Raw genomic sequence first — 25,958 nt, 5'->3', positions numbered from 1 at the left:
CTCAGCATCCATTCTTCTGGCACTATCCCAATGTCCTTTTCAGGACAGACAGACTCTATTCAATAGAGACGGTTTGGGTGTTCATTTCTGCCCCTGACCAATGAGATCTGTCAGGCACAAGGCTGGAGCTGCTCTGGGCCACCACGTAGAGCCCAAGAAGAAGCTACCACACAGAGGAGAGCAGGGATAAGATCCTGAAGACTCCACCTGAGCCAATCTACCCAGCCCAGCTGAAGTGAACTCTTGCTTAAGGCGGGTTGTGTTTATTTTTATTTTTTCAAAGATTTATATATTCATGTTAGGGAGAGAGTGAAAGAGAGTACACGAGCAGGGGGAGAGGCAGAAGGAGAACATCCCAAGCAGACTCTACGCTGAGCATGGGGCCTGACAGAGGGCTTTGATCCCATGGCCCTGAGATCATGACTCAAGCCAAAACCAAGAGTTGGCTGCTCAACCGACTGAGCTACCCAGATGCCCCAAGGAGGGTTGTGTTTAAATTGTGCTTCTTGTATAACATTAATTTTTCTCAAAAAAGCTAAGCTTCTATATGTTAACAAGATGAACAACTAGAAGTAAAACCCTCAAAGTGTGAAGTGTTTAAAAGGTACTTTACTCTATACTTTTTAGGATTCAGCAAAGGACTTAAAGCTGCATTAGGACAAATAGTTTCACTATTAATAAACAGCTGCTGTGGCTCATGGGATTTGTTTCTAACAAGTTGTAATACAGTTTGCTAAATATGCTGTGGAGTATAAATTAGTTGTAGAACTGAACAGTAATAGCTGTCCCAAGGCTTACAGCTTGACCTTTTCTTCCAACCACAGAAAACTTCCATTTACGTTGGCCAACACTTCCACTTAAAACTTCTGATCCACTTCCTTTAAATAGGACATATTTCCTTGTAAAAAATAACCTCTGCAAAGTGTTCATGATGAAGTTAAAATACCAAGATGTTGACTAGGTAATGGGGTAGGATGGCCAACTGTTCAAGAGATCTGTTTCCAGCCATCTGTCGAGTCTTCAAATTATTATGGAGACTTGACATTTTGGGGGTTGGGACTTCTCCCTTTGTCTGAATTCTTATTATTCTATAAGTTATTTTTTTCATAAAAAATAAATTTCTTTGAACTCAAATAACCCTGAGTTCAAATCCTGACTCTGCTACCTCTTGGACAAGTTATGCACCATTCTGAGACTGTTTTCTCAAGCTGTTGAGGAATAATAGTACTGAGTTCATAAAGATGTTGAAAAAATTGAGAAGTTAGGTAAACCCCCAGCTGACAGGTCCTTGTGCCAATAAAGTCCATTTATTTAGGGCTAATAGGGTACCCTTCTCCTTGCCTCCGTGGGTTGAGACTAGGCCCAAGAAATGGTGCTTTGTTTTCATTCCTTTATTTTTACCTGTCTCTTTGATTAGTTCCAAGCATCCTTTAGGTGTACAAGGGATGAAACAGTCTTTCAGATCACCTCTAGCAAGTTTTCCAGCACTGATGCTAGTCAACCTAAAACAATGACAGCAATGAAGGGGGAAATGAAAGTAATTAGATGCCTTTACTCTTTAGAAGCACATACGGTTTGTTCCCAAAACAAATATAATGGGAATTGTGCAATATGACATAGAGAGTCAAGGCCCACTCACCCATCCACATCCTTTTCGGGTACAATAGCATTGATCACTGCTTCAGTGTTAATGGGGTTCTCTGAATCTAAAGGCAGCTGCACTATGAAACCATGGACAGTGAGGTCTTCATTCAATGATGTAACATACTTTAACACCTACAAGTAATACCGTACACAATTTATATAATACACAGAAACCAAAAAGGCAGTGAAACACTTTTCAGTTGCTCCATTTCCCCCCAGGAATTTAATTGCAGTCCTCCTAGAATGTACCTCCTCTTGAACCCAAGAGCAACTCTAACACCAAATGTAATATTCAGTGCCTGTGAAGAAATTCATCAAAAAGCTAAGAACTTCAATGGTAATACCTATGTTACTTATCCAAATCAAGATTTCTGTGATGACAGAAATGTTCTATAATGTGCACTTTCCCGTATAGTAGTGGCTACTGAATACTTGAAATGTGGCTAGTGCAACCAAGGAACTAAATTTTATATTTCATTTCATTTTAATTAAATGGCCACATGGTGCTAGTAGCTACCCCCCATTGGACAGTGTAGACACAGAACATTATCTACAACCTCAGAAAGTTCTTTTCCTCTCCCACTCCTTCACAGTTACTCCCTCTTCCTTCAGGTGGCTACAGTTCCCGACTTTAACCACTGATCATTTGGCCTACTCTTGAACATCATATAAATGGAATACATATTTGGTTTTTAAAAAGGCAAATAGCTACAGGCCCAGGATCAGTTTTTAATGAACACTGCAGAGGATTTGAAGCACGTGAGGCAGCAATCACACACTGAGTATGAAATGCCCATACCACTGGACAGCACCATTTATTCTGTGGGTGTTTTCTAAGATTTTTATGGAGGCAGAGTTTGTGAAGAAAGAATTTCCTAGAGGTCTTTCACATGGTGAATGTACCAATCCCTAAAATTCCACTAAACCAAAAGCCAGAGAAGAAAGCACATTAGCTGTCCTCTTAACAATCAGTTCATCAGATTCTGTGGCTCACCTCAGATTCTGTGGCTGTTTTTGGTAACTTAATGTGCGTGGCTCTGATCCCAATCTGCAAAAATGAACATTTGAAATAGGTAAAAGGCAAGAGAACATGAGACATGGGCCCATTTCTTTTAACCAATATGACTCAATCAAATGAAGTGGCCTTAGTCACCATTTCACCCTCATTATGTTCTGAAAAATGAGTCTCTCATTTTGACCCATTTGTCCTTTACTCGTTCACCACTGCACTTAAGCAATTTCACATCCATTGCTACTGCTCTTTGGGAAGTCAGCACATCATTCATTAATTAGAAAACATTCAAGTGCAAACCAGAGACTACAGCTTAAGTCCTGCATTTCCGACTTGCAAAACTGATAAATTCAAGCCTGTTGTGGGCAATGTAAGTTTTTACAAAGGGCAAGGGGTAACCGACAAGACCTGGGGTGGAGGTGGGGGTGGGGGATGATGGCATGGCTGTTTCAGGAGTTACCTCTTCAGCAGCCTTCAGCTTCACATTTATATAAAGATTAGAATCATCTCTGTCGCCAACCTAGAATAATAAATACATGCAAATCAGACGATCAAGAAAGGCAAAGTGTACAGAAAAGCTTCTAAAATTTTAGTTTTGATCAAAGGAATGTTTAATCATGAGACTCCTGTTGCAGAGAACTTTAGAGGAGAATAGGAGAATGTTGGGGCAGAATGGAGAGATGAACACAGGGGTATTACCAATCCCTCCCCAAATAAGGCTGACCTGATTCCCACTAAAAAAGCCACAAGAAAAAAAAAAAAGTAGGGGATATCTGTATCTGCCTTGGAAACTAAGCAAAGGGGCCACAGGCCTGCATGAAACATGTGGAATTTGCCTTTGAGCTGACACACCAGAACAGAGCACGGAGGGCTGAGTTGTCATCAAGCAAGAAAAACACCATAGCTGTGGGAGACCGGAACACCCAAAAAGGCATCTTCTGTACCCTCTCTCCAACCCATAGTGGCAGTGGAAAGTTCTCTCGCCCAACTCCACAGAGAAGAGAAACCAGCTGGGGTGGAACTAAGTCTAGCTTAAACAGAGACACCTATGCAAGGCAAAAGGCAAGGCAAGGGGCAGTCTGCGGCCCTCCAGGCAGAGGAAAGCATGGTGCAGAAGCAAATCCTCTGAACTACCACGCTAGGTCTCACTATGTTCCCTCCATTACTTTAATCATGAACATATAGATATAATTTTTCACCATAGCCACCTATCTGTAAAATATTATTCTACAAATTTATTTTTTCCACATTCCAGGGATTGACATTAAGTTCAGTTTCTCCTAAGACTGCAGAGGGGAAAGACAATAGGCCACTAATACCACAGACAACAGGTGCATGGCTCCTTTAACGGGACAACCACAGAGAAAGAAGTTGGCCTCAGGAGCAGAGTTGGTCATGCTGATGCTGTCACTGGAAGCTGTCCTCAGGGTCACAGAACCTGGCCTTACTCTTAGTTTAACTGTCCTTCATACAGATAGCTCTCAGTTTTGCTTGGGTTCATCTGAATTTCAGGAGTCAGATGAATCCTTTGAGAGCAATTTTCTTTTCTTTTTAAAGATTTTATTTATGAGAGACACAGAGACACAGGCAGAGGGAGAAGCAGGCTCCATGCAGGGAGCCCGACGTGGGACTCCCAGGTCTCCAGGATTAGGCCCTGGGCCGAAGGTGGCGCTAAACCGCTGAGTCACTGGGCTGCGATGGAATTTGCTTTTCTATGGGTTACCTGCATCTCAGTGCCTTCGCTGCTTCCTGTGGGGGAATTGCTAGAGTTTCAGAGCCTCTCTTGTTTCTTCCTAGGTCATTTCTTATATGTGCTCCTTGCTGTTACCACCCAGCCCTCAGGTTATCATATTTAACACATTCTGGGATTCTTAGATCTAAGTAGGAAAGGAGGTGGTTCCAAATACAACAGTATTGTTCTTCACATATTCATTACTATTTCTAACTATGATGTTTTTAAAATTTAACGCGGATATTAAATGGCTTGACTGCTCACGGCCAGTCCTTTTTAAGCCACAACTTCTCTGTTCTATAGTTTATCTTCATACATTCCCCTAGGTAGTTGAAATGTAACTTGAAGTCACTTTCCCAGAAAAAGTATGCGGGCATTTTTCTGAGTCTACGTGCATCTGAAAATATTTTTCTGCTTTTTTTGCACTTGACAGGATTCACTTGGCTGAACTTGGAGTCATGACATTTTCCTTCAGAGATGCTACTTACCTTCAGCATCTAGTGTTACAGAAGAGAAGTTTTAAGTCTTTTGTTGTGGTTCTTTTACAGGCAACTGTTTTCTATCTGCATTTTTCTGAAAGAATTTTTCTAAAACTCCAAAACCAGGGGCACCTGGCTGGCTTGGTTGATGGAGTATGCAACTCGTGATCTTGGGGTTGTAAGTTTGAGCCCCACATTGGGTGTAGAGATTACTTAAAAATAAAATCTTAAAAGAAAACCAAAAACCATAAACTCCAAAACTGCCACCAATTTCAAAAAGAAAGTGTAATAGTTATAAGCATATATCAAAGTTTTATTATAATCCTAATGCAAAGGAAAAGACCTCTTAAAAACCAATCCAAAGACTCTCAGTATATACATTTTATTTTTTCTTATTTCTTTTATTTTTTAAATTTATTTACTTGAGAGAGAGACAGAGAGACCACAGAGACAGAGGGAGAAGTAGGCTCCCCATTGAGCGGAGAACCTGATGTGGATGTGGGGCTCAATCCCAGGACCCCGAGATCATGACCTGAGCCAAAGGCAGATGCTTAACCAACTGAGCCACCCAGGCGCCCCAGTATGGACATTTTACAGAGGAAGATGATTATACAATCATTGATAGACTAGAGACTAGATGCAGAAAGAATGTTTAGCTGAGGAACAGTAGATTCTTGACTGACAGTGAAGTGAGTAGGTGGAAGGCTGGTTTCTGAGAACAAATCTTAATCCCATCAATTTATCAAGAAAAATCACTGAAACATTTTATCAGTAATGCTAATTTCTTCCTTGAAAAAGGTGAATTACATTATTCTAAAAACGTCCTATCCATGAACAAGTTAGGGACTTTTTTTTTTTTTAAGATAGTGGGGGAGGGATAGCGAGAGGGAGAGAGAAAATCTCAAGCAGCTCCATGCTCAGGGTGATGCTGGGCTCCATCCCATAACCCTAAGGTCATGATCTGAACCAAAATCAAGAGTTAGACACTTGACTAAGCCACCCAGGCTCCTTTTTTTTTTTTTTTAATACAAGAGTCTGCAAACTATTTCTGTACAGGGTCAAACAGTATATATTTTAGCTTTTTGGGGCCACGTACTCTGTGGCTTCATTCTTAACCCTTTCCAACCTAGGCAGCATTTGGGTATGGACCACAGTTCACTGATCCCTGGATTTTTGTTGTTTTAAGATTTCATTTATTTTATTTTAAGAAAGAGAGAAAGCATGATAGGGAAGAGGGGCATAGAGAGAGGGAGAGAATTTCCAGCTGACTCTGACAAGCACAGAGCCCAACATGGGCTCAATCTTAGAAGCCTGAGATCATGACCTGAGCCAAAACCAAGAGTTGGATCCCAACTGACTGAGCCACCCAGGTGCCCCACTGATCCCTGTTTTATACCATAAAATATCTTGAGTATTGGTTTACTCATCAATTTTTCTTTCTGCTTTAGTAACCTTCTATAGATATTCAGACCAGTTGAATTTATTGATTTCATTATTTTACCGTATGTATTTTGTGAGGACTGAGTGAATTACTATATGTCTAGCATTCTGAATAATTCCTGGTAAGAAGCAAGTGTTAGTTGTTTTATTTCTAATAATGAAAGTATTCTATGTGCTAAATGGATAGAAATAGAACCTCAATTTTAAGTCTTATAGTGAAAAGTCTCAATTTCCTTTAAGTATTTAGTTAGTTGGGAAGTAACCAGTCCATCATTTAAAAAGGAATTCCAACTTTGAGGTGCATACCTGAATCAGATCATGAATATCCTTGAATGCAATGCTAAGTAATTAAGAAAACAAAAAGGGAAAGTAAATAGGTCTTAGAGATAGACAGATCTGGGTTCACATCCCAGACCCAGGTCCTTCCTGACTGGTTTTGGGCAAGCTACCCAAGATCTCTGAGCATTGGTTACTACAGCTATACGGAGACAGCTTGTAGGACTAATACTCAACTCAGAACAACTAGAAATACATACAAATCATTTGGACTATAGCAGACACTGTACAAGCAGTACTGTCATTCCTTCTATTAAGGACAGGGTGGGTGTGGTTGGATGGATTATGACCAGTTCTACAGTTGTAGCTAAAAAAACAGACAGGAAGTGTCCAGATTAGAAGCCTAAAACCTGTAAGTAGGTGACTGAGTAGTGGCCTCAGAGGGTGGGAGCAACAGAAACCGAAAGGAGGAAACAGATCCCAAGAGCTTAGGAGAGGCACAATCAATAACATGATATTCACTAAGGGGATTTATGGGACTGAGGGAGAGAAATCCTAAAGAGAAGAGCTTGGGTTTCTGGTTGAGTGTGTGGGAAGTTGGTGTCAGTCACCAGGAGGGAAAAAAAACAAGAGGTCTGAGGCAGCAGGGATGTGATTACAACACAACGTGTAGGCCTTGCATCATGGAAAGATGTTGACTCTGCTGCTAAAGTGCAAGATTAAAATATTCTACCAGTTTTATTGGCAAGGGCACAGGAGACAAGCTGCAGAACAGTGTTTATACAATGAAAACACTTGCGATCAATAAATTTAAAATATGGGCTTAAAAAAAAAATAAAATAAAATATGGGTTTAGAAGTCAATCTTAAAAACAGGAAAAAAAAATCACAATATTGCTAATATTAGAATTTTTTTGAATCCCTTCCGGAACCTTCTGAAAGGTTTACAGAAATAAAGTTCTTGCCTACCACATTTACTCTTTCTGCAACAAGTAATTCACAAGAATAAGTCAGGAAATAACTGGTCTCCCAAATGTACCAAGTGAACACCCACAATATATACCTCATTAATTTGCAAAAAAAAGGAAAAACCACCACAGCAGAGAACACACCAGGCGGAACCATAGGCCTTCTGCGCTTTTCCGCTCAGTGAAAGCCTCTTAGATAATGAACAGCAATGGGGGGGGAAATATTTAAGAACTATTCACTTTGAAATTCTTGATGAACACAGTATAGAAACTTAGCAAGGGATTAAGTGATAACACATAGAGACATACATATATAGAGAGAACTGTCAAATAAGGAAGCAGGCGTCTTGAAGGGCATTTCAAATGAAAGTTATCAGTCTACTGTCACCCAGATCAACCCTTCAAATATGCATCTATTTGTCCATACAACAGACATTTATTGATGCCTCCTACCAATTTACTGACGGTGTCCTACTGGATGAATCAGGGGCTCAGGAACCCTGGAGAGGGGACTAAATCAGGAAAGATTCTCTCAGGCAGCTATACAACTAGGAGAGCTCACTTAAGGAAAGAACGGGTGGAAAAGAATCTTAATGGGCTGGGCCCTGGGGCATTTGAATGGTTTAGGTATCAGGAAAATGAGGAACAGTTAAGCAGAGGAAGGGAAATGAGAGGTGTTCTAGAAACCAAGAATCTGGGATCCCTGGGTGGTGCAGCGGTTTGGCGCCTGCCTTTGGCCCAGGGCGCGATCCTGGAGACCGGTGATCGAGTCCCATATCGGGCTCCTGGTGCATGGAGCCTGCTTCTCCCTCTGCCTATGTCTCTGCGCCTCTCTCTTTCTCTCTCTCTCTCTGTGTGACTATCATAAATAAATAAAAATTAAAAAAAAAAAAAAAGAAACCAAGAATCTAGAATTCAGAAGAAATTCAGATTAGAAGCTACTGACCTTGAACTGGTATTGAGAGCCAGATTAAATTGCCAGATTTGGGGCAATGGTTCCCAAAGCAAGGTTCACACACTCTTGGGGGAACCTTAAGACCCTTTCAGAAGCTCTGTGAGCACCAGACTACCTTATCATGATACTCATGATGTCATCTGCCTTTTTCAACTGTAGGACTGACATCTGTATTGACACTGCACAGGTAATGTTGGGTAAGACTGCTGGTGACTTAGCACAAAACAAGGCAGTAGTACCAAACTATACTAGTCATGGCCACACATGCTCCACAAAACAGATGCCAATTTCACTTAAGTGCTCTTGATGAAGCAGTAAAAACGATTAATTTTATTAATCCTGAGCCCTTGCATACATGTTTTTTAACATCCTGTGTTGAGAACTGGGAAGCATTCGTAAAGCACTTCCATCCCACATAGAGGTGGCTGTCATAAGGGAAAGCCCTTGTGCTTTTTGGCCTTGCAAGCAGAGCTGCCGCATTTTTAAATGGAACACTATCTTTACTTGAAAAAATAACTGACAAACAATGATTATTCACGCTTGAATATTTGGCAAATATTTTCTCAAAATTGAACAAAGTGAGCCTGCTACTTCAAGGAAAACAGCTAACAGTATTTGTTGCCAATGGTAAAATCTGAGCTTTCAAGTGAAAATCAGAATTTTTAAATCCACTCCAGTGAGCCTGACAAACTTCTCAATAATGAAAGACTTTGTCTCATGAATTTGTTGGCAATACTAACACTTGTGATTTTCTTTATATTGTATAATGAAATGCATTAACATTTGGAGATCTGCATAATGCAATGAACCATTATTTTCCAAATGAGAAATGAAGAACAAAACAAATCCTGCATGGGTAAATATCCATTCAAACTGCAACATATTACAATGCATTTTCATGTAACCAAGTATGAAAGTTCACTGATACAGTTTCAGATCTCACACTGCAACTAAGCTGTAAAACTTTATAGAGTCTTGTTGTAGTAACAAAGAAAAACATCCACAATTATCTGGGAAGAAGACTGAAAAAACTCTTCCCTTTTACAACTATACATTTATAGGAGACCAGATTTTCTTCATCTATTTCACTCAAGCCAGCATGTCGCAAAAGGCTGAAGGCAAGAGCAGACGGGAATCCAGCTGTCTTCTATTAAGCCAGATAGTAAATAGTTTTTGCAAAATAGTAAAGCGTTATTGCAAAAATGTAAAATAATGTTTCTCCTTACTATATTTTGTTTCTTAAAAGTTATTTTTTCATAAGAATGTTACTTGTGCTAACAGAATAAACTTACTATTGGCATTCTTTATTAAATGCATACAATTTTAAAAATTATTTTAATTTCTTTTTTTTTCTTAAAGATTTTATTTATTTATTCATGAGAGACAGACAGAGAGAGAGAGAGAGAGAGACAGGCAGAGGGAGAAGCAGGCTCCATGCAGGGAGCCAGGTGCGGGACTCGATCCCAGGTCTCCAGGGTCATGCTCTGGGCCGAAGGCAGGTGCTAAACCGCTGAGCCACCCGGGGATCCCCTTAATTTAATTTCTAATGCAGTAAATATCAATGGGTAAATCCATATAAACAAAAGCTCTTTAAGGTCTTAAATTCTGACAAGTGTAAAGCGGTCCTAAGACCAAAGGTCAAAGAAACACTGGACTAGGGAAAAGGCGCCCCACAGAGAATAGCAGAGGGACAGGATACACAAACATTTCCAAGTTGAGCTGAAGACAGGTGGCCTGAAGACAGGTGGCCTCATACCCTGAAAAGGTATGAGGAGGCTTCACAAAAAATAAAGCAAAACAAAACAAAAGAAAACAAGAAAGGGGAGATGAAGCGCTTACTGTTGTAAGTGCTACTGGGAGGTTTGGAAAGGAAGCTATTAGTGGAAATATGTGATCATAATACCTGTAAAATTGCCAGGCCTGGTATAAAACCAGGAACTTGTTCCTTCATCTGAGTGACTTCATTCTTCAGTCTCTCCCTTATTTGCCTAGAGGAAAAAGAAAGGTTGGAATTAACATTGAAAGTTTCAGGCAGAAATAAGCCTTGTGGATGATTACATGTATTTGTCTTTTAAATTCAAAACACCAGGACGCCTGGGTGGCTCATGGTTGAGTGGCTGCCTTTGGCTCAGGGCGTGATTCTGGGGTCCTGGGATCGAGTCCTGCATCAGGCTTCCCACAGGGAGCCTGCTTCTCCCTCTGCCTAGGTCTCTGCCTCTCTCTTTCTCTCATGAATAAGTAAACAAAATCTTTAAAAATAAAAATTAAATAAATTCAAAATACCTTCACTGAATAGACATTAACTGGTATAATATGTACTACAAATTTCTCCCCCATTTCCCAAGACTCAAGTAGACGTGGATCTTTTCTAACTCCTAATGACACTGACTGTCATGCCATGAGGTATGGGGACAGTTTGTTTAAAACATTTTACTTGACAACATTCAAAATTATACAGTGAACAAATGAAAACCTGAACCAATGCTTCTGGAAAGCTACAAATCCTCATCTTTTTCAACATTTCCTCTCCAGATGCTATGTGAAAAAATTCTGCAGGAAAGAACTAGAGCTCACACCTGTTCAACTTTCCCAGGTAAGATGATCACAGGATAGCCACATAAGGCTGAATGATAATCAATGAATCCCACTCCAAAGTCAATATGAACTTATAAATTATATTCTAATTCACGAAAGAATTTTTCTTACAAAAGAATTTAACACAGGATCAAAAGTATAACCCCACATGAAACAACATCTTAATTTAAAAATTGATTGCATCAATTATCTTATACAATAATAAATTCAAAAGAATGAATAGACTTGGATTTTCTTTCACTGAAATTTGACCTGAACAGAGCCCATAGCTCTGTTTTGACACAAGAGAATAAGAAATACTGGAGCCGTCATGTTTTCACTGGCCTACCACTGAAATGCCCCAGCAGTTCTAACCTTGCCTGCTTTCCCTGCATGACTGGATGTAGTGCTGGGCTACTTAAATCTTTCCTGTCTCCTCCCTTCCCTCCAACCATTATATTAACACAAACTCCTAGACACAGGTTCCTGCTGGTTCTCCTTTAACTGTCCTGGCCTAAACAAAATTCAGTGGGGTGGGGGGAAGGGGGGAGCATCTCTAGGCACAGTGTAAGACAATAATAAGAACCAACAGCAATAATAGCTTGATACAGGTATTCCCTGCTTTCTAAAAGTTCAGGTTTCTCCACTTTGCTTTTCAGAAAGATCTATGTTAGTACCTGTTTCCACTAACCCAAAAGAATCCAGAGGATTTTCACTTTTATGGAAAAAGGCAAAAAACAAAAATAGCATTCAGTGTTTGTTTTGCAGCAAGCCCTTACAGAGACACTACCCACCTCCTTCCCAGGGAGCTCAGCATCTCAGTATCAACCCACTACAGCTCTGAACTATGTCTGTGAGCATCTGTGCTTTATCTCGATTTATTCTGTGCATCTATTAGCGAAATGTGTCTTAAGGTATCAGAAAAGTCTTAGCGAGGTTATTTTTTGGGTCTGGAAATGCTCAAAAAATTTTCCATATGAATTAACGGTAACTGCTTCTTCACTTTGTGCCACTTTGGCTTGTGAGCAGTTTCATAAGAACACTGTACTTTCAAATAGTGAGAGAAACCTTTATGAGATTCTCAATCATATGAGGTAACCAAGGGAGGAGAGGCTTTCCTCTTCCCAAAGATGTAGAAACAGGCTCTGAGCAGTTCTGTGGCTTTCTGAGAGCCAATTAGCTGAAAAAACAGCAAGTGCAAAGGCCCTAAGTGGGTAAAAGAGGTCCAAGAGAAGCAGTAACCAGATTAGGTACACTAAGGTAGCCTGTCTTTTATTGTGTATGTGATGGGAAGCCAAGAAAGGACTTGAAACAGGACTGACAGGATAGGACTTAACATTTCTAAAGGATTATTCCTGGTTGCTGACATGACAGGACTTAACACTTCTAAAGGATTACTTCTGGCTGCTGAATTGGGAACAGACTATGGGGGAAAGGTGAGAATCACAGACACAAGCAAGAAGCTATTCAAATTGCAAAAATCCAGGCCAGAGGTGATGGTGGCTTGGACTTGAATCTGTGGTATGCTGGCAAGAAGTGATTGGATTCTAGATGTATCATAATGAAGCACAGAGAAAATCCAGGGCTACAGATGACTCTGAGGTTTGGGGGGTTGTAAAATAGAGTTGGAAAGACTAACAACCACAAATATTTTAAGGCATAGAGCAGATTTCATACTGATACTGTGAATTTATTTACCAAATCTTATAAGGGTTCTAGAATAATGACCACATGAGATCCAAAGAAGGGAGTCTAGGAACAAGTAAAAAATAGTAAGTCTACCCAGTAGCAAGCTATGAGAACCCAGTACTACAAGGCAGTGTAGGTGGAAAGCATTTCAGGTCAATAGGTTAAGAGTAAAGAACAAAATGTTCCATGTTTTCTTTCTTTCTTTCTTTCTTTCTTTCTTTCTTTCTTTCTTTCTTTCTTTCTTTCTTTCTTTCTTTCTTTTTCTTTCTTTCTTTCTTTCTCTTTCTTTCTTTCTTTCTTTCATTTTTTAAAAGATTTATTATTCATTTGAGAGACAGTGTGTGTCTATGAGCAGGGGAGGGGAGGAGGGAGAGGGAGAATTTCCAGCAGACTCCATGCATGGGGCTAGATCCCAAGGCCCTGGGATCATGACCTGTGCCGAAACCAAGAGGAAAACGCTTAATCAACTGAGCCACCCAGGTGCCCCAAAATGTTCAGGTTTCTATGCTATAATTTAAGTGGATCTAAGTATGCAAATTTATTTTCTAAAAAAAGATCATAGATTGAGATCAGTTACACTGATCTCAGAAATCAGAAAGATTTGTTTTAAAAGCTAACATTTAGGCCTCTTTATGAGACATGGTCAGAATAGCAATGAGACATTTAAAAATGCACATAAACCACAATCAGCAAGAATTAGACAGCTCAGAACACTAAAGTAATAGGCAGAAAGTTTCTGCTCTGGCCAAGGAAAAACAAAATCAAGATAGTTGAATTACATCTCCATGGTCCCTTAAAATTTTTTCTCTGCTTGGTTTTCTAATTTGGCTAACTAACTGAAGAACTCTGAAATGAAAAGTTAAAATAACAAAAGCCAAGTGTTAAGCATGCCTGAAGCTAAGAGACTATAAAAGACATACATAGAGACAAAAATTAACACTTCCTCCCTCATCCACCTTTATTTTAGGGTTAGAGAGCTATGATGAGTTAAATGGTAGGAAACTTTAGTTTTTATAGTTCCTTATTTCAAGAAAGTTAAAATGCTAGAATAATTTCTGAAACACTGAAACCTACAAAATCAATAGAAACTTCCTTGAGTTACAGATGCCTTGATTTCTAGCCATGGCCCATGAGTCACACTATCTTGGTAAAGATTCTGGGGCAAAGTGAGGCAGAAATAGGCACTTGGAGAGATGCCCTAGATCCCTGAATAGTAGATCTTCGTAAGCCAGAGTCTCACCATCCTGCATCAACATTTTCTCAAACCTAAGGGAAGATATATCTCAATGTCAATGTAGGAGAAATCAGTACTAGAGTCAGTGAATGTGGTAACGCAAGTAGCAGTAAACCATTAAAGTCTCTGGTCCTGTTGGGACTGATACTAGTAAAATAATCATAGCCAACTAGATAAACAGACACAGATGCAGTTTTAACTAAGTTGCTACTGGCACCTAGTGGATAGAGGCCAGGGACGCAACCAAATAACCTACAATGCACAGGACAGCAATTATCTAGCCCAAATATTAACAGAATGCAAGGCTAAAAAGCACTGCTATTGGCGCCTGGGTGGCCCGGTGGTTGAGCGCCTGCCTCTGGCTCAGGTCGTTATCCCCGGGATCCTGGGATTCGAGTCCCTGCTTCTCCCTCTACCTATGTCTCTGCCTCTTTCTGTGTCTCTCATGAATAAAGTCTTAAAAAAGAAAAAAAAGGAGAAGCACTGCTATTGGCCAATAAAATGCAATGCTTGGGTTTATCTTTTTTTTTCCCCTAAGGAAGAAAATCAAGGTAGAAATCATTTATATTTCAACTTGTCAAAATGTGTTTGAATCTCTACAGACAAGAGTCATGTGCATTATTATTGGTTTTCTCCAAGTCAAATTTTGCCTCATACAGTTGTAAAAGAGCCTAATCAATAAAAGTCAAAGGTCCACATCCCCATAGAATTGTATTAACTCCAGAGTCCTGATAAACCAAAATAGTCACTCAGATCTCTTTTGCCCAAAATCTTGTAAAATTATTCCTGAAAAAGTCCACTACAAATTACAACTCATTCTTTAATATGATGGCTCATTTTCAAATTTTGGACATTTTACAACTGAGAAAAAAAAGCACTGCTAAAATTTAACCCAACAGGAACAATTCAACAGAAGCTATAGGCAGAAAAAGGAGGCAGTAAAGGGTATTTAACCACCTAAATGAACAAAACCCTGTCTCAGTTAACAAAACCCTGAATTGGAGCACAAGCTTAGAGTAATTCTCAAATGATTCTCAAAGGTACACAGAATATGCCGTTAGGAACTGATCAGAGAAAAAGGCAGGGCATTCATTTTCAGTATGTAGGGCTTTTTTAAAGGACACAAATTTGTTTCTCCTTGCAAAGAGTATATTATTGTTGGAAGATTTTAACAGTGTGTGTATAACATAAATGTTTTATTTGCTTTATTTTCATGTTGTTCTTTGTTTCATTTGTCCATAACAACTTTTATACTGCTTAAAAATATTTCAAATAAAAAAAAAAAAAGGCCATGTGGTTCCTTGTAAAAACACTTGTGATTGTGAGGCCACCTAGCGTTCCAAGAAATACATATATTTCAAATTCCTAGTTAAGTCAAATTAAAAGACTAAATTGCCTACTTTTTTTTTTTTTTAAGATTTATTTATTTATTCATGATAGACAGAGAGAAAGAGAGAGAGGCAGAGACACAGGAGGAGGGAGTAGCAGGCACCATGCCCGGAGCCCGACAGGGGACTCGATCCCGGGACCCCAGGATTGCGCCCTGGGCCAAAGGCAGGCGCTAAACTGCTGAGCCACCCAGGGATCCCCAATTGCCTTCTTTCAAAAACTGATTGTCTTCAGGGATACATGACATAATAGTAACAACTACATTATATCAGTATACAGAACAGTCAACTAATATCAGTACTTTGCTTCATTATGGTGAAGAATAAAATATTTAAAATAAGAATTATTATAATTAATCCAAATACACACTAAATTTGACAGGTATCTCAAATATATATTTGAAAGCTCAATATGAATCTCTTTTATGCTCCAATAAAAAGTTCATAATGTAAAATTCTTCATCCAATGCTCTCAAACTCTCTCAAAGAACTAAGGGAAGGTAAATTGCCTGATATTCATGACATGAAAATGGCTAAATGGTATAAGATTTTAATGAATCTTCTAATTCCCAGAGAGTGTACAGGTCATCCATAGACACAATGATAAAACCACCACTTACCTTAAGTTTCTAGATCAGGGTTTACCAATCTCAGCACTATAAACATTTGGGCCAGATATTCTTTGTTGTGCAGGGGCTCTTCTGTGCATTGGAGGATGCTTAGTAGAAGCATCTTCCTGATGCCACAAGCACATAGCCACTCCCCATATGACAACCAAAAATATTTCCAGACACATCCAAATGTGCCCTGGCCCAATGTGCCCTGGGGTGGAGAAAAGGGATAAACTGGCCCCATTTGAGAACCACTGATCTAAAAGGAACAAATGGAGATGGGAAACTGGGTTGAACTGGTCAAGGAAGTCTTCATAAAAGGAAGGAATTTAAAAGTGGATAAAAAACGCATTAGAGAAAGGTCACAAAGTGAAAAGGACTGTCAGAGTCCAAGTGAACAAATTCAGGTGCGGTAGGATTACTCAACAATGCGGTCCCACCTCCCTCCCCCCTCACATGGGTGAAGGGACAGCCTCTACTTTGATCCAAGAAATTGGTGACATGAAGAATAGAGAGCATAGCATTGCTAAACTTTCCATTTCCGTTCAAAAAGTCAGGCATCCAGATTTGGGGGTATAAGTACGCAAATAAATGTGTTGGGAATTAATCCAATTTTTAAAAATAACTCTGTAAGCCCAACAAAACATATAACTGTATTTGGCCTCGAGGCCACCATTTTGTAAGCATTAGTTGGTATCAAGAGTCATAGGACATTATGGGATGGCCCCAAGTCTGAGGATCTATGAGAGCCTTACACCCAGAATTAGTCTATTAACCACAGATCCGGCCATCAGAGATAATTAAGGCCCCATGTCCCAAGGAGACCTCTGGATCATCATCCAAGGGGAATGTGGAAAGAAGGTGGAAGACGGGGATACTCCAGTAGGAGGGAAAGAGCCGGCTAAGAGCTCTTATCTGGAAAAGCCTCTCAATGACCTGAGCCTTCTGCTTTTAGAGAAGGCTAAAGGAAAATCTTGGGTAAAAAGGGCTTACTTAGGTCTAAAAGGGTGCTTACTAAATAAACAGGGACTAGTACTTGGGTACCAAAATGAAAGACCGTTTATCATGTTCAGTCAGTGAAGATAAATTTCTTACAGGCTCTGGCAAAACCTTTTACAGAAATACTCCATATTTCCTGGTCCTCCTCAAGCACCAGCAACTCAAAGCTGCACCTCTCCTGCCCGGGCTCCAGGGAAAGAACTTTTTGTTAAGGGAGAAAAGAAAAGCTTAGCTAACAAAGCAAGAAGGTTTAACTTGTCTTCAACCTTGAAAACAACTTTCTGAAGAGAAGCAGTTTGGAACTCTTCCAAACAGACGAATTAGAATTAGCCCATTTATCTCCTAACAGGAAGAGCCAAATCCAGTAGATACAAGCTTGCAATTCCTTTTATTTATTTTTAAAAATATTTTATTATTTATTTATTCACACAGACACAGAGAGAGGCAGAGACATAGGCAGAAGGAGAAGCAGGCTCCCCGCACGGGTCCCAATGTGGGACTTGATCCCAGGACCCCAGGATCATGCCCTGAGCCAAAGGCAGATGCTCAACCACTGAGCCACCCAGGTGCCCCTTGCAATTCTTTTAGCAAGCACGTGACAAGCCCTTGGTAGGGAAAGAGAATACGCTGTGGAGTCCCTGGCATCAGCCTTGTAACTCTTGGTCAACCAGGAGATGCTTTATGAGAAAGTGTCAAGGGGAGCAAATTGCATGGTGCAGGGGTGCATGGGGGCTTTCTGTACTAGGGATAAGATGTCAGAGAATATAGTCATAACTACAGTAGCACACAGCCTTGTTCCAAGAGCCTTGCATTACACACCCTTTTAATCCTTTCCACAACCTCAGGATATAAAGCATGGCTATCGTCACCCCCACAGTATAGAAGAGGAAAGTGAGGCTGGATAAATGCCCTGGTCACATAAGGCCTGCATTTCTACCCTGCCCAGCCCCTACCAGGGTCAATGGAAGGAGGGGAGCCTTTTCTCTCTGCTCCAGGGAGCCTCCTCCATGTTAGCCCAGCCTGATAATCCTTTTTCCATAAGATTCTTTATGCAAATGGAGAAACATAGGGGACCACACCCCCCTATTCAATGCCCCACTGTCCAAACATCAAGCTGCCTGATGCCAACTTTCCTGACAGATGAGGACAGACACTTATTCTTGGACCACATCCTCAGGATTTTTGCTGGTGCCATGGCCACAGGAGTTAGCTCCAGGCTCTGCCAGGGATAACTATACTCCATAGCTCAGCTGGGTGGACTATTTACAACCTTGCAGAAGGTCCCACCTGCTTTCCTGAAAGGCTCTGAGTCAAGCGAGCTTAGGCATTCAAGGTTCCAGATAACTTCTGAAAGGTCTGCACTTAGGATCTCATTATAGGCAATTTTTTTTAGGCACAAAAGGATCTACAGGACAAAATAAAAACCTTATCAACATTTAGTAGCTCTTCCCTGTGGTGAGCAAATTCTGTTTACAGAAATAGTTCTTCTGGCTCTGGGGCTTAATGTGTAGCCATGGTTCCATTTTTATCTTTGATCCGTAGGACAAATTCTAATTTGAAGGTTCAAGGTTATAAGCCAGCTGCCAAAAATAAAAACATGACTTGTTTATTCAACAGGTACTTCCTAAGCACCAATTCATTAAAACTTACTATGTGCCAGAGACTGCTCTAAATGCTTTATTGGAAAATAAATAAATAAATGCTGTATCGGGAACGATTCATTTAATTTCAACAACCTTATGAATTAGGTGCCATTACTACCCCAACATACAGATGAGGAAACTAAGGCACAAAGCAGTAAACCAAGTTACCCAGGGACCCTGCCCCCCAGAAGGAGCAGTGCTCTATCTAGCTCTGGGGATACCACCCACAGGGAGCTTACAGACTTATTACCCAACTTGCTCTGCTCAATCTACAAAACCTAAGAGTACCTTCTTTCAGTGGCCTGACAAGCAGCAGGCCCCCTGTCTCTTCGTGACTAGTCTTTCTAGAAAGAAGACTTGACATAGAAAAATGCCACCAATGGAGGGAGTGGGCTCCAGTATAGCAAACAAAGAGAAGGGAAGGGCAAACAAATCACACAACATTCAGTAGACCCCACTTTGAAAAAAACACATCGATAAGAAATGTAACTGCTAGCTTAAAAATCAAATCAGGGTAGTTCTTCCAGCTAATTTCCACTGCTCTGAATAATCTCTTAAAGGACACCTCCTTTAAGCCGGAGGGGCTCTCACCACCAATGACACTGTACTCCATTCAGCTCTCTGCTCAGTCCGCTTCTCTGGGGCCATCACTATTGACTCCAAGGCAGTCATTTAATAACCAGTGAAGTCAAAAGTCCATGGTACAGGCTGTGTTTTTAGTCAGGAATTCCCTTCCCCATAACATTGGTAGGCCCAGGACACCACCGCCTTCAAATATTTGCCCCAAAGTCACCTTTACATTAACTATGAGCTTAATTCCCATATTTAAAATTACAATCCCCCCACACTTCAGAAATCTGTTCCTCTTCCTTGCTCTGGTTTTCCCTTGGACACTTCTCACATTTTTGTGCCGATTTTATTGTCTCTCCATATCCATCAGGATACAAATTCCAGAAACAGAGATTTGGGCTATTCTGCTCAATGTCATAGTCTATAGGCTCTGAAGAGTCTTTGCATACAGGAGTCACATAGAAATTTGCTGAAAAAGTGAATAAATACCCCAAAATGACACAAACTTGCCTCTAACCCTCAGGTCTCTCCCAATTGTCAAACTCAGGCTGCAGTCTTAGAACTCCCCTTAAGGGAAAAATGGGTGTTCCTTCTAAAGGGAGATAATTTGGCAAGTATATTTCCCACAGGGTAGAAGAGGCAGAGATGGAATCTGTAATGATGAACTTTGTCTAGTCCTGGTTCTGAGGAAGATATAAAGGAAGAATAATAAAAGTAGACCAAAGTCAAGGATGGTCTTTCTCAGCAGAGTGGGAAGCATGGCAGTGAAAGGAAGGCTGCTGTAAAATAAAGGATGAGTTTATGAAATTCCTTTCAGCAAAGCATTAAGTGCCTGATAGAGCAGAGAACACGATGCACTGGGTGAAGACTTGGTCCCAGGTGAATCTCTGCCATTAAGCAGCCCACTGACCTTTGGCCAAATCACACCACTGTCAGCTACAGAATGGCTGGATTGAGTGGACTGGGTGTTGGAGAAATTCTGACCATGGAACTCATGACCTATCCCTCCAAGTAAGAGATTTTACAGTTCAAACACTACTCTAGGGAAGAGACTGCTCAGGGCTCTTGAAGGCTTGCCATTTTATCCTTAGAGAGAACCAACAGTTGCTGGCAACCAAGAAAGCTGACCTGCAAACTGGGAAAACAAGAGACTACAGGATCCCTAGTTGCCATGTAAGAAGTTCACTTACCTTTCCTCTCAAGAGTGTCCTTGACCTAGTAAAAGAGGACAGGTGGGGACACCCTGCCCAGAGCCTGCAATCAGAGTCCAACCTACTTAAGCTGTAAGAACTACCTTCTTGTTCAGATTCCCCCAGAGCCATATAACCCAAGAGTCGGAAGCCTGTTGCAACCTCAGCAGAGTTGCTGGGGGACTGCGTGACCCCATGAGCTAGGAAGGCTGTCCCCCCTTCCAAAAACTCCATCTCTCTGAGGAACTGTGACTAGTACCAGCTCCTAGAGTTATGCTCTCCATGACAGTCAAGGTGCCAAGGTATGGCAGTCTCTGAGCCATTTTATCAACACATGAAAGATCTTCTGTTAGTACAAAGAGACCTCAGACTTAATGGGTCCTTTTCAGATTGTGTTAGTAGGAACTGATTGCTTTACCACAGGGCAATGTAAAAAGTAAGCCAAGTCAACTCTGAGCAGGCTGGGTAGAGGGACCCTTCCAGTACCTGGAACAGTCTTTTCCAGAAAATGCTTTGAATCTTTATAACCAAATCACTGTCATACTTCAATGATGAGAACTAGATTTATATCTAAGGCTTTAAATAAGTGGTTCTCAACTTTCAAGATACATTAGAATCACAGAAATGAGCTTTTAAAAGATCTAGAGAATATTTGAATCCAGTGGCTTATTGCTAGCAATTCCGGTTAAATCAGTCTGATGTGGGCACCCAACACTGATATGTTTCACAAGTACCCTATGAGACTAAATCGGCAAAACTATCTTGGAAAAAACTGGCAATTTCTACTAAAACTGATCATACATGTTTATCCTACTACTCTACAATTCTACTTTTAGATGTGTAACCAACAGAAATGTGTGTATGTTCCACAAAAGACATGTAAAAGAATGCTCATGGAACTCCTGGGTGGCTTAGTCGGTTAAGCACCTGACTTCAGCCCAGGTTGTGATCTTGGGGTCCTGGGATTGGGCCCCATGACAGGCTCCTGGCTCAGCCAAGGAGTCTGCTTCTCCTTCTCCCTCTGCCCTGATCATGCTCTCTCTCATATAAAGAAAATCTTTTTTAAAAAATGCTCATATTAGTTATAACTCATATCACCAAAAACTAGAAACTAAATGTCTATAGATGAGCGAATAGTGGCAAATTCTTATAGTAGAATACAGCAATGAGAGTAAATGAACTACAACTACATGCAATATGAAATAATCTCAGCAACACAATGTTAATTGAAAGAAGCCAGACACAAAAGTCTTTATACTGTACAATGCCATTTATATAAAGTTCAAAGACAGGCATTATTAATCTACAGTGTTAGAAGTCAGGATAATGATGATTACCTTTGTGAGGGGTGATGACTGGAGGGTATAGCAGGGTATAGGAAGAAGGGTTTCTGGGGTACCAATGCCACTTCTTGATCTGGATGCTAGTTACTCAGGTAAGTTCAGTTGCAAAAAATTCATTGAGTTGTATAATTGTGATAGGCACACTCATTTTATGCATTCATATTTAAATAAAAAGAAATAAAAACAAAAAGCTCCCTAAGTGACATTAATGTGAGTTGAGAACCATTGAAACAGATCTCCAGGCAGCTATCTCTGTTAAAAAGATAACGAATTTGGGACGCCTGGGTAGCTGAGCAGTTGAGCGGCTGCCTCCAGCTCAGGGCGTGATCCTGGGATCCTGGGATAGTCTCTGCATCAGGCTCCCCTCGAGGAGCCTGCTTCTCCCTCTGCCTGTGTTTCTGCCTCTCTCTCTGTGTGTCTCTCATGAATAAGTAAATAAAATCTTAAAAAAAAAAAGATAATGAATCATCCATGTATATGTTAACTAATGACGCTCAACTGCTCAGCCACCCAAGCATCCCACATTAACTAATTTCTAATCGTTGACACAGATAACATGTATTGAGCACTTAATATGTGCCAGAACAATTCTAAATGCTCTTCGGCTAAAAATTAATTCAATTCTCCTAACAACTCAATGCCTAAATATTATTTTATTTTACACCTGAGCAAGTTTTGGTGTAGATAGGTTAACTAATTTGCTTAAAGCCACATAACTACTAAAGAGTGAAAGAAGGGTTCTAGGTGTTTTGGATACAGACATAAACAAGACAATGCATGTATTTGCCTTGTATGGAGCAAACAAACATATTTAACTTGCTCTCCACTCAACAAAAACCATCCATTGAGCACCTATTCTCAGTGGCCTGCCAGGAAGCAAGCCTAAATTCTCTTCTACCAGTCTTCTTAAAAGGAGACTTTATCAGAAAAAGCCACTGGTAAGGAGAGTAGGTTTGACCATAAGCAAACAAAAAGCAAAGTCAGTCAGAAACAATGCAGTTTAGCACAGCACAAGTTGAAAAGCAGTCAGAAGTGTTGTGATCTCTAGTCTAAATGTCTGGAGTTCCTCTTTACCAATATGAAAAACTCACCACTACCATTTACTGTACATCTCACCTTCTTTGTCCACCTTCTCTACCAGGAAAATCATTTTGCCCGAGGGTGGGTTTCACCACCAAGGACTCCCTAACACTCAAAAACCTTTACTCACAGAGCTGGCAAATCCACAGGGCAATTATGATTGCCAACTATAGCAATTACTAAAAACTGGTGAGGTTGAAGGTCTCAAGATCCACCTCCAAGATATATCCGCCCCTCTTCTACTCTACTATTTCTCCACTAGTCACCACCCAGACAAGAAGCAACAGGGTGTACTTCCTGGGAGTAAGCTTGGCAATCATACCCACTAGTTAAGCATTTAGATTTCCTGTTAGAGGTAGAGCAGGCCGAGGTCAGATGCAACAGGGAAAAACCGCAACTCTAGGACCTGGACGGAGACAAGGTTATTAGAAGAGCCCGAAATTGAAAGAAAAGGAAAAGTTTATTGGGTTCCACTTAGCAAATGACTTAGGCGTAGGTAAAAAAGCGATGTCTGGAAGGTGTATCTCTCTCACTAATCAGCCTTATGACCTTATCAAGTTTTGTCATCTCATTAATCTCGGACTCCTCACCTCTGAATTATAGGGCAAAGAGGTAATTTGCATTAATAAGTTCTGACTACGGCACTGCACAGTCCCAACCAAACTCTTCTGGCAGGAAGCCGTCAGCAGCGGCATTTGGGGGGAGCACAGTCGCGCCGGTTAAGAGAACTGGTCCAAAACACAAGAGCCGACGGGCCTAGGCACCAGGCAGCCCTTCTAGAAACTCGGACAGTGCCCAAGGCCCCATTCTTTGCAGGGAACCGATCTTTGGGTGTGACATGTTCAATACTACGTCCTCCCTCCCCACGCGGCCAGCCTCACTCTTGCGCTCCATGAAGCCCTCCAGCAAAAACACGGGAACGTGGGGGCCCTGCACACTCTGCTCAGAGCCCCCGCCTGCAGCCCAACAAGCCCTAACAACGACAGGTGCTTACGCGGAGACCACCTTCCCGTTCAGGATTTCCGCCGGTGCCATGGCCTTTATTAGTCCGCTGCCCACGATGGACACCACCAAAACTGATGATCGACTTAGCTCCACCTGCGCGCGCGACAGCCCAACCCACGTGTTCAGCGAATAGCGCCCCCCACCCGGGCCACCAGAGGTGGTGCGTCTGCGCCTGCGCCCCCGCCCAGCCCCGCCTCCCGCCTCCCGCCCGCCGCGGTGCGCGTGCGCAGCCCGGAAGGACGTAAGGCCCTCAAGAGGCGATGAGCGGGGGTTTGGGTGGAGGTCGGATGCCCGGGAAAGGACGAACTCGGTGATGAGTGGCTGGCGGAAATGATTGAATGGTGGAAGAAGCCGTTTCAGATTGCGCCTTCGTGTGGGGGCGGGGAGCTCGCCGGAGAGGGGTCGGGTCTCGATCCCAGCCCCTCGTGGGCGGGCTGAGGGGCGATCTCGCGGGAATCAGTTGCGCGCGCGCGGGAGGGAGGCGCGTCTCCCGGCTCGCCTGGGCGCTGGCAAAGGTGGCGCCGCGGGCGCCGAGGGCGCGGGTCCTCAGGGGGCTCCTGGCCGGGCCCGGGGAGAGGTGAAGCCCGCCGAGCAGGAGGCGGCCTCCCTTCCGGCGTTCTCGTCCCCCGCGCTGTCCGACTGCGGTCGGAGGGTCCGGGTGGTGCCCGCAGCCGTTTGTTTTTTGTTTTTGAGACTTTTAAGTTCATTCATTCTTGATAGGCAGAGACACAGGAGGAGGGAGAAGCAGGCTCCAGGCCGGGAGCCCGACGTGGGACTCGATCCCGGGACTCCAGGATCGCGCCCTGAGCCACCCCGGGATCCCCCCGCAGCGGTTTTAAACCCTCCGGTGACGCCTGCTCGGCCGGGGTCGGAGCCGGGGCGCTGTTTTCGGCCCCTCCGGGCCGGAGCGCTGCGTGGCTCCCCGTGCCCGGGGTGACCTCGGGTCGGTCCGTGCGGGACGGTGATCAACTCTGCAAGCCTAGATTTTTGTCGCCTCCCTGGGTGCAGATCTGGGTTGGAGAGGCCGCAGCAAGGGCGGACACTCCCTCCTTCCTGCAGGCGTGCGCTCCGGGAAACCAGCTCCTTCCTGTGTTCAGGTCACAATCCTCCCAGGATGGCTCTGAAGTTAAGTTGTGCAGGGCACTTTATTATCTTCCCCGGTGTGATTAAGAGATGATTAACATAAGGTATGCAAGTTTAAGATGTACAGTGTGATGATGTGGAGCGCATATTATGAAATAATTACAGTAAGGTTAGTTCACATCTCCGTTCTCGCACATAATTGCCATAGCTTCGTGTGTGGCGATGACATTTAAGATCTACTCTCTGGGGATCCCTGGTGGCGCAGCGGTTTGGCGCCTGCCTTTGGCCCAGGGCGCGATCCTGGAGACCCGGGATCGAATCCCACGTCGGGCTCCCGGTGCATGGAGCCTGCTTCTCCAACTCTGCCTGTGTCTCTGCCTCTTTCTCTCTCGGTGACTATCATAAATTTAAAAAAGTTAAAAAAAAAAAAAAAGATCTACTCTCTTGTTACTTACAGTCACCATGCTGAATATTAATTAGATCCCCCACAATGTATTCATCTTACAGCTGGAAGTTTATACCCTATAACCAACATCTCCCCTACATACACTGGCAATCGCCACACTATTTTTATGAAGTCACCTTTTTTAGATTCCACATATAAATACAGCATTTATCTTTCTCTTCCTTCACTTAGGGTATGCCCTCAAAGTCTATGTTATCCTAAAAGGCAAGATTTCCTTTTTTTTTTTTTTTTTTTTTTTAAGATTTTATTTATTCGTGAGAGACAGAGGCAGAGACACAAGTAGAGGGAGAAGCAGGCTCCCGACGTGGGACTCCACGGGTCTCCAGGATCACACCCTGGGCGGAAGGCGGCGCTAAACCGCTGAGCCACCCTGGGATCCTCAAGATTTCCTTTTTTATAGTTGAATAATCTTTTGGGTGGGTGGGTAGGTGGGTAAGATTGTGTCCATTCTAACTTCCATAGCCCCAGGTTGTTTCCATAAATTGCCTACTGTAAATAATGGTGCAATGATCGTTAGGGTGGAGATGTATCTTTAAGATAGGGATTTTGTTTAGATTGATGAAGTTTTGGAATGTAGG

At 42.0% G+C, this 25,958-nt stretch overlaps 1 protein-coding gene across 2 annotated transcripts in view; it reads right to left on the bottom strand.

Annotated features, from left to right (window-relative positions):
* The window catches only part of MTHFD1 (methylenetetrahydrofolate dehydrogenase, cyclohydrolase and formyltetrahydrofolate synthetase 1), a 124,087-nt gene that overhangs the window by 33,205 nt on the left and 64,924 nt on the right, over window positions 1-25,958 (bottom strand). The window contains exons 1-6 of one of the 2 annotated variants that reach the window (XM_072838892.1): window positions 23,821-24,285; window positions 10,409-10,493; window positions 3,117-3,176; window positions 2,639-2,692; window positions 1,640-1,776; window positions 1,402-1,502 (exon numbers count right to left, since the gene is read on the bottom strand). In XM_072838892.1, coding sequence (XP_072694993.1) covers window positions 1,402-1,502; window positions 1,640-1,776; window positions 2,639-2,692; window positions 3,117-3,176; window positions 10,409-10,493; window positions 23,821-23,861 — 478 coding nt within the window. In that variant the 5' untranslated portion in view covers window positions 23,862-24,285. Of the gene's footprint in view, window positions 1-1,401; window positions 1,503-1,639; window positions 1,777-2,638; window positions 2,693-3,116; window positions 3,177-10,408; window positions 10,494-23,820; window positions 24,286-25,958 lie in introns of those variants that run through there. The other variant, XM_072838891.1, reaches the window with a different exon arrangement.

This window comes from Canis lupus, chromosome 9, assembly GCF_048164855.1.
Source record: "Canis lupus baileyi chromosome 9, mCanLup2.hap1, whole genome shotgun sequence".
NCBI lineage: Eukaryota > Metazoa > Chordata > Mammalia > Carnivora > Canidae > Canis > Canis lupus.
Note: the sequence above shows the minus strand (reverse complement) of the source record. Positions and strands in the feature narration are given on the sequence as shown.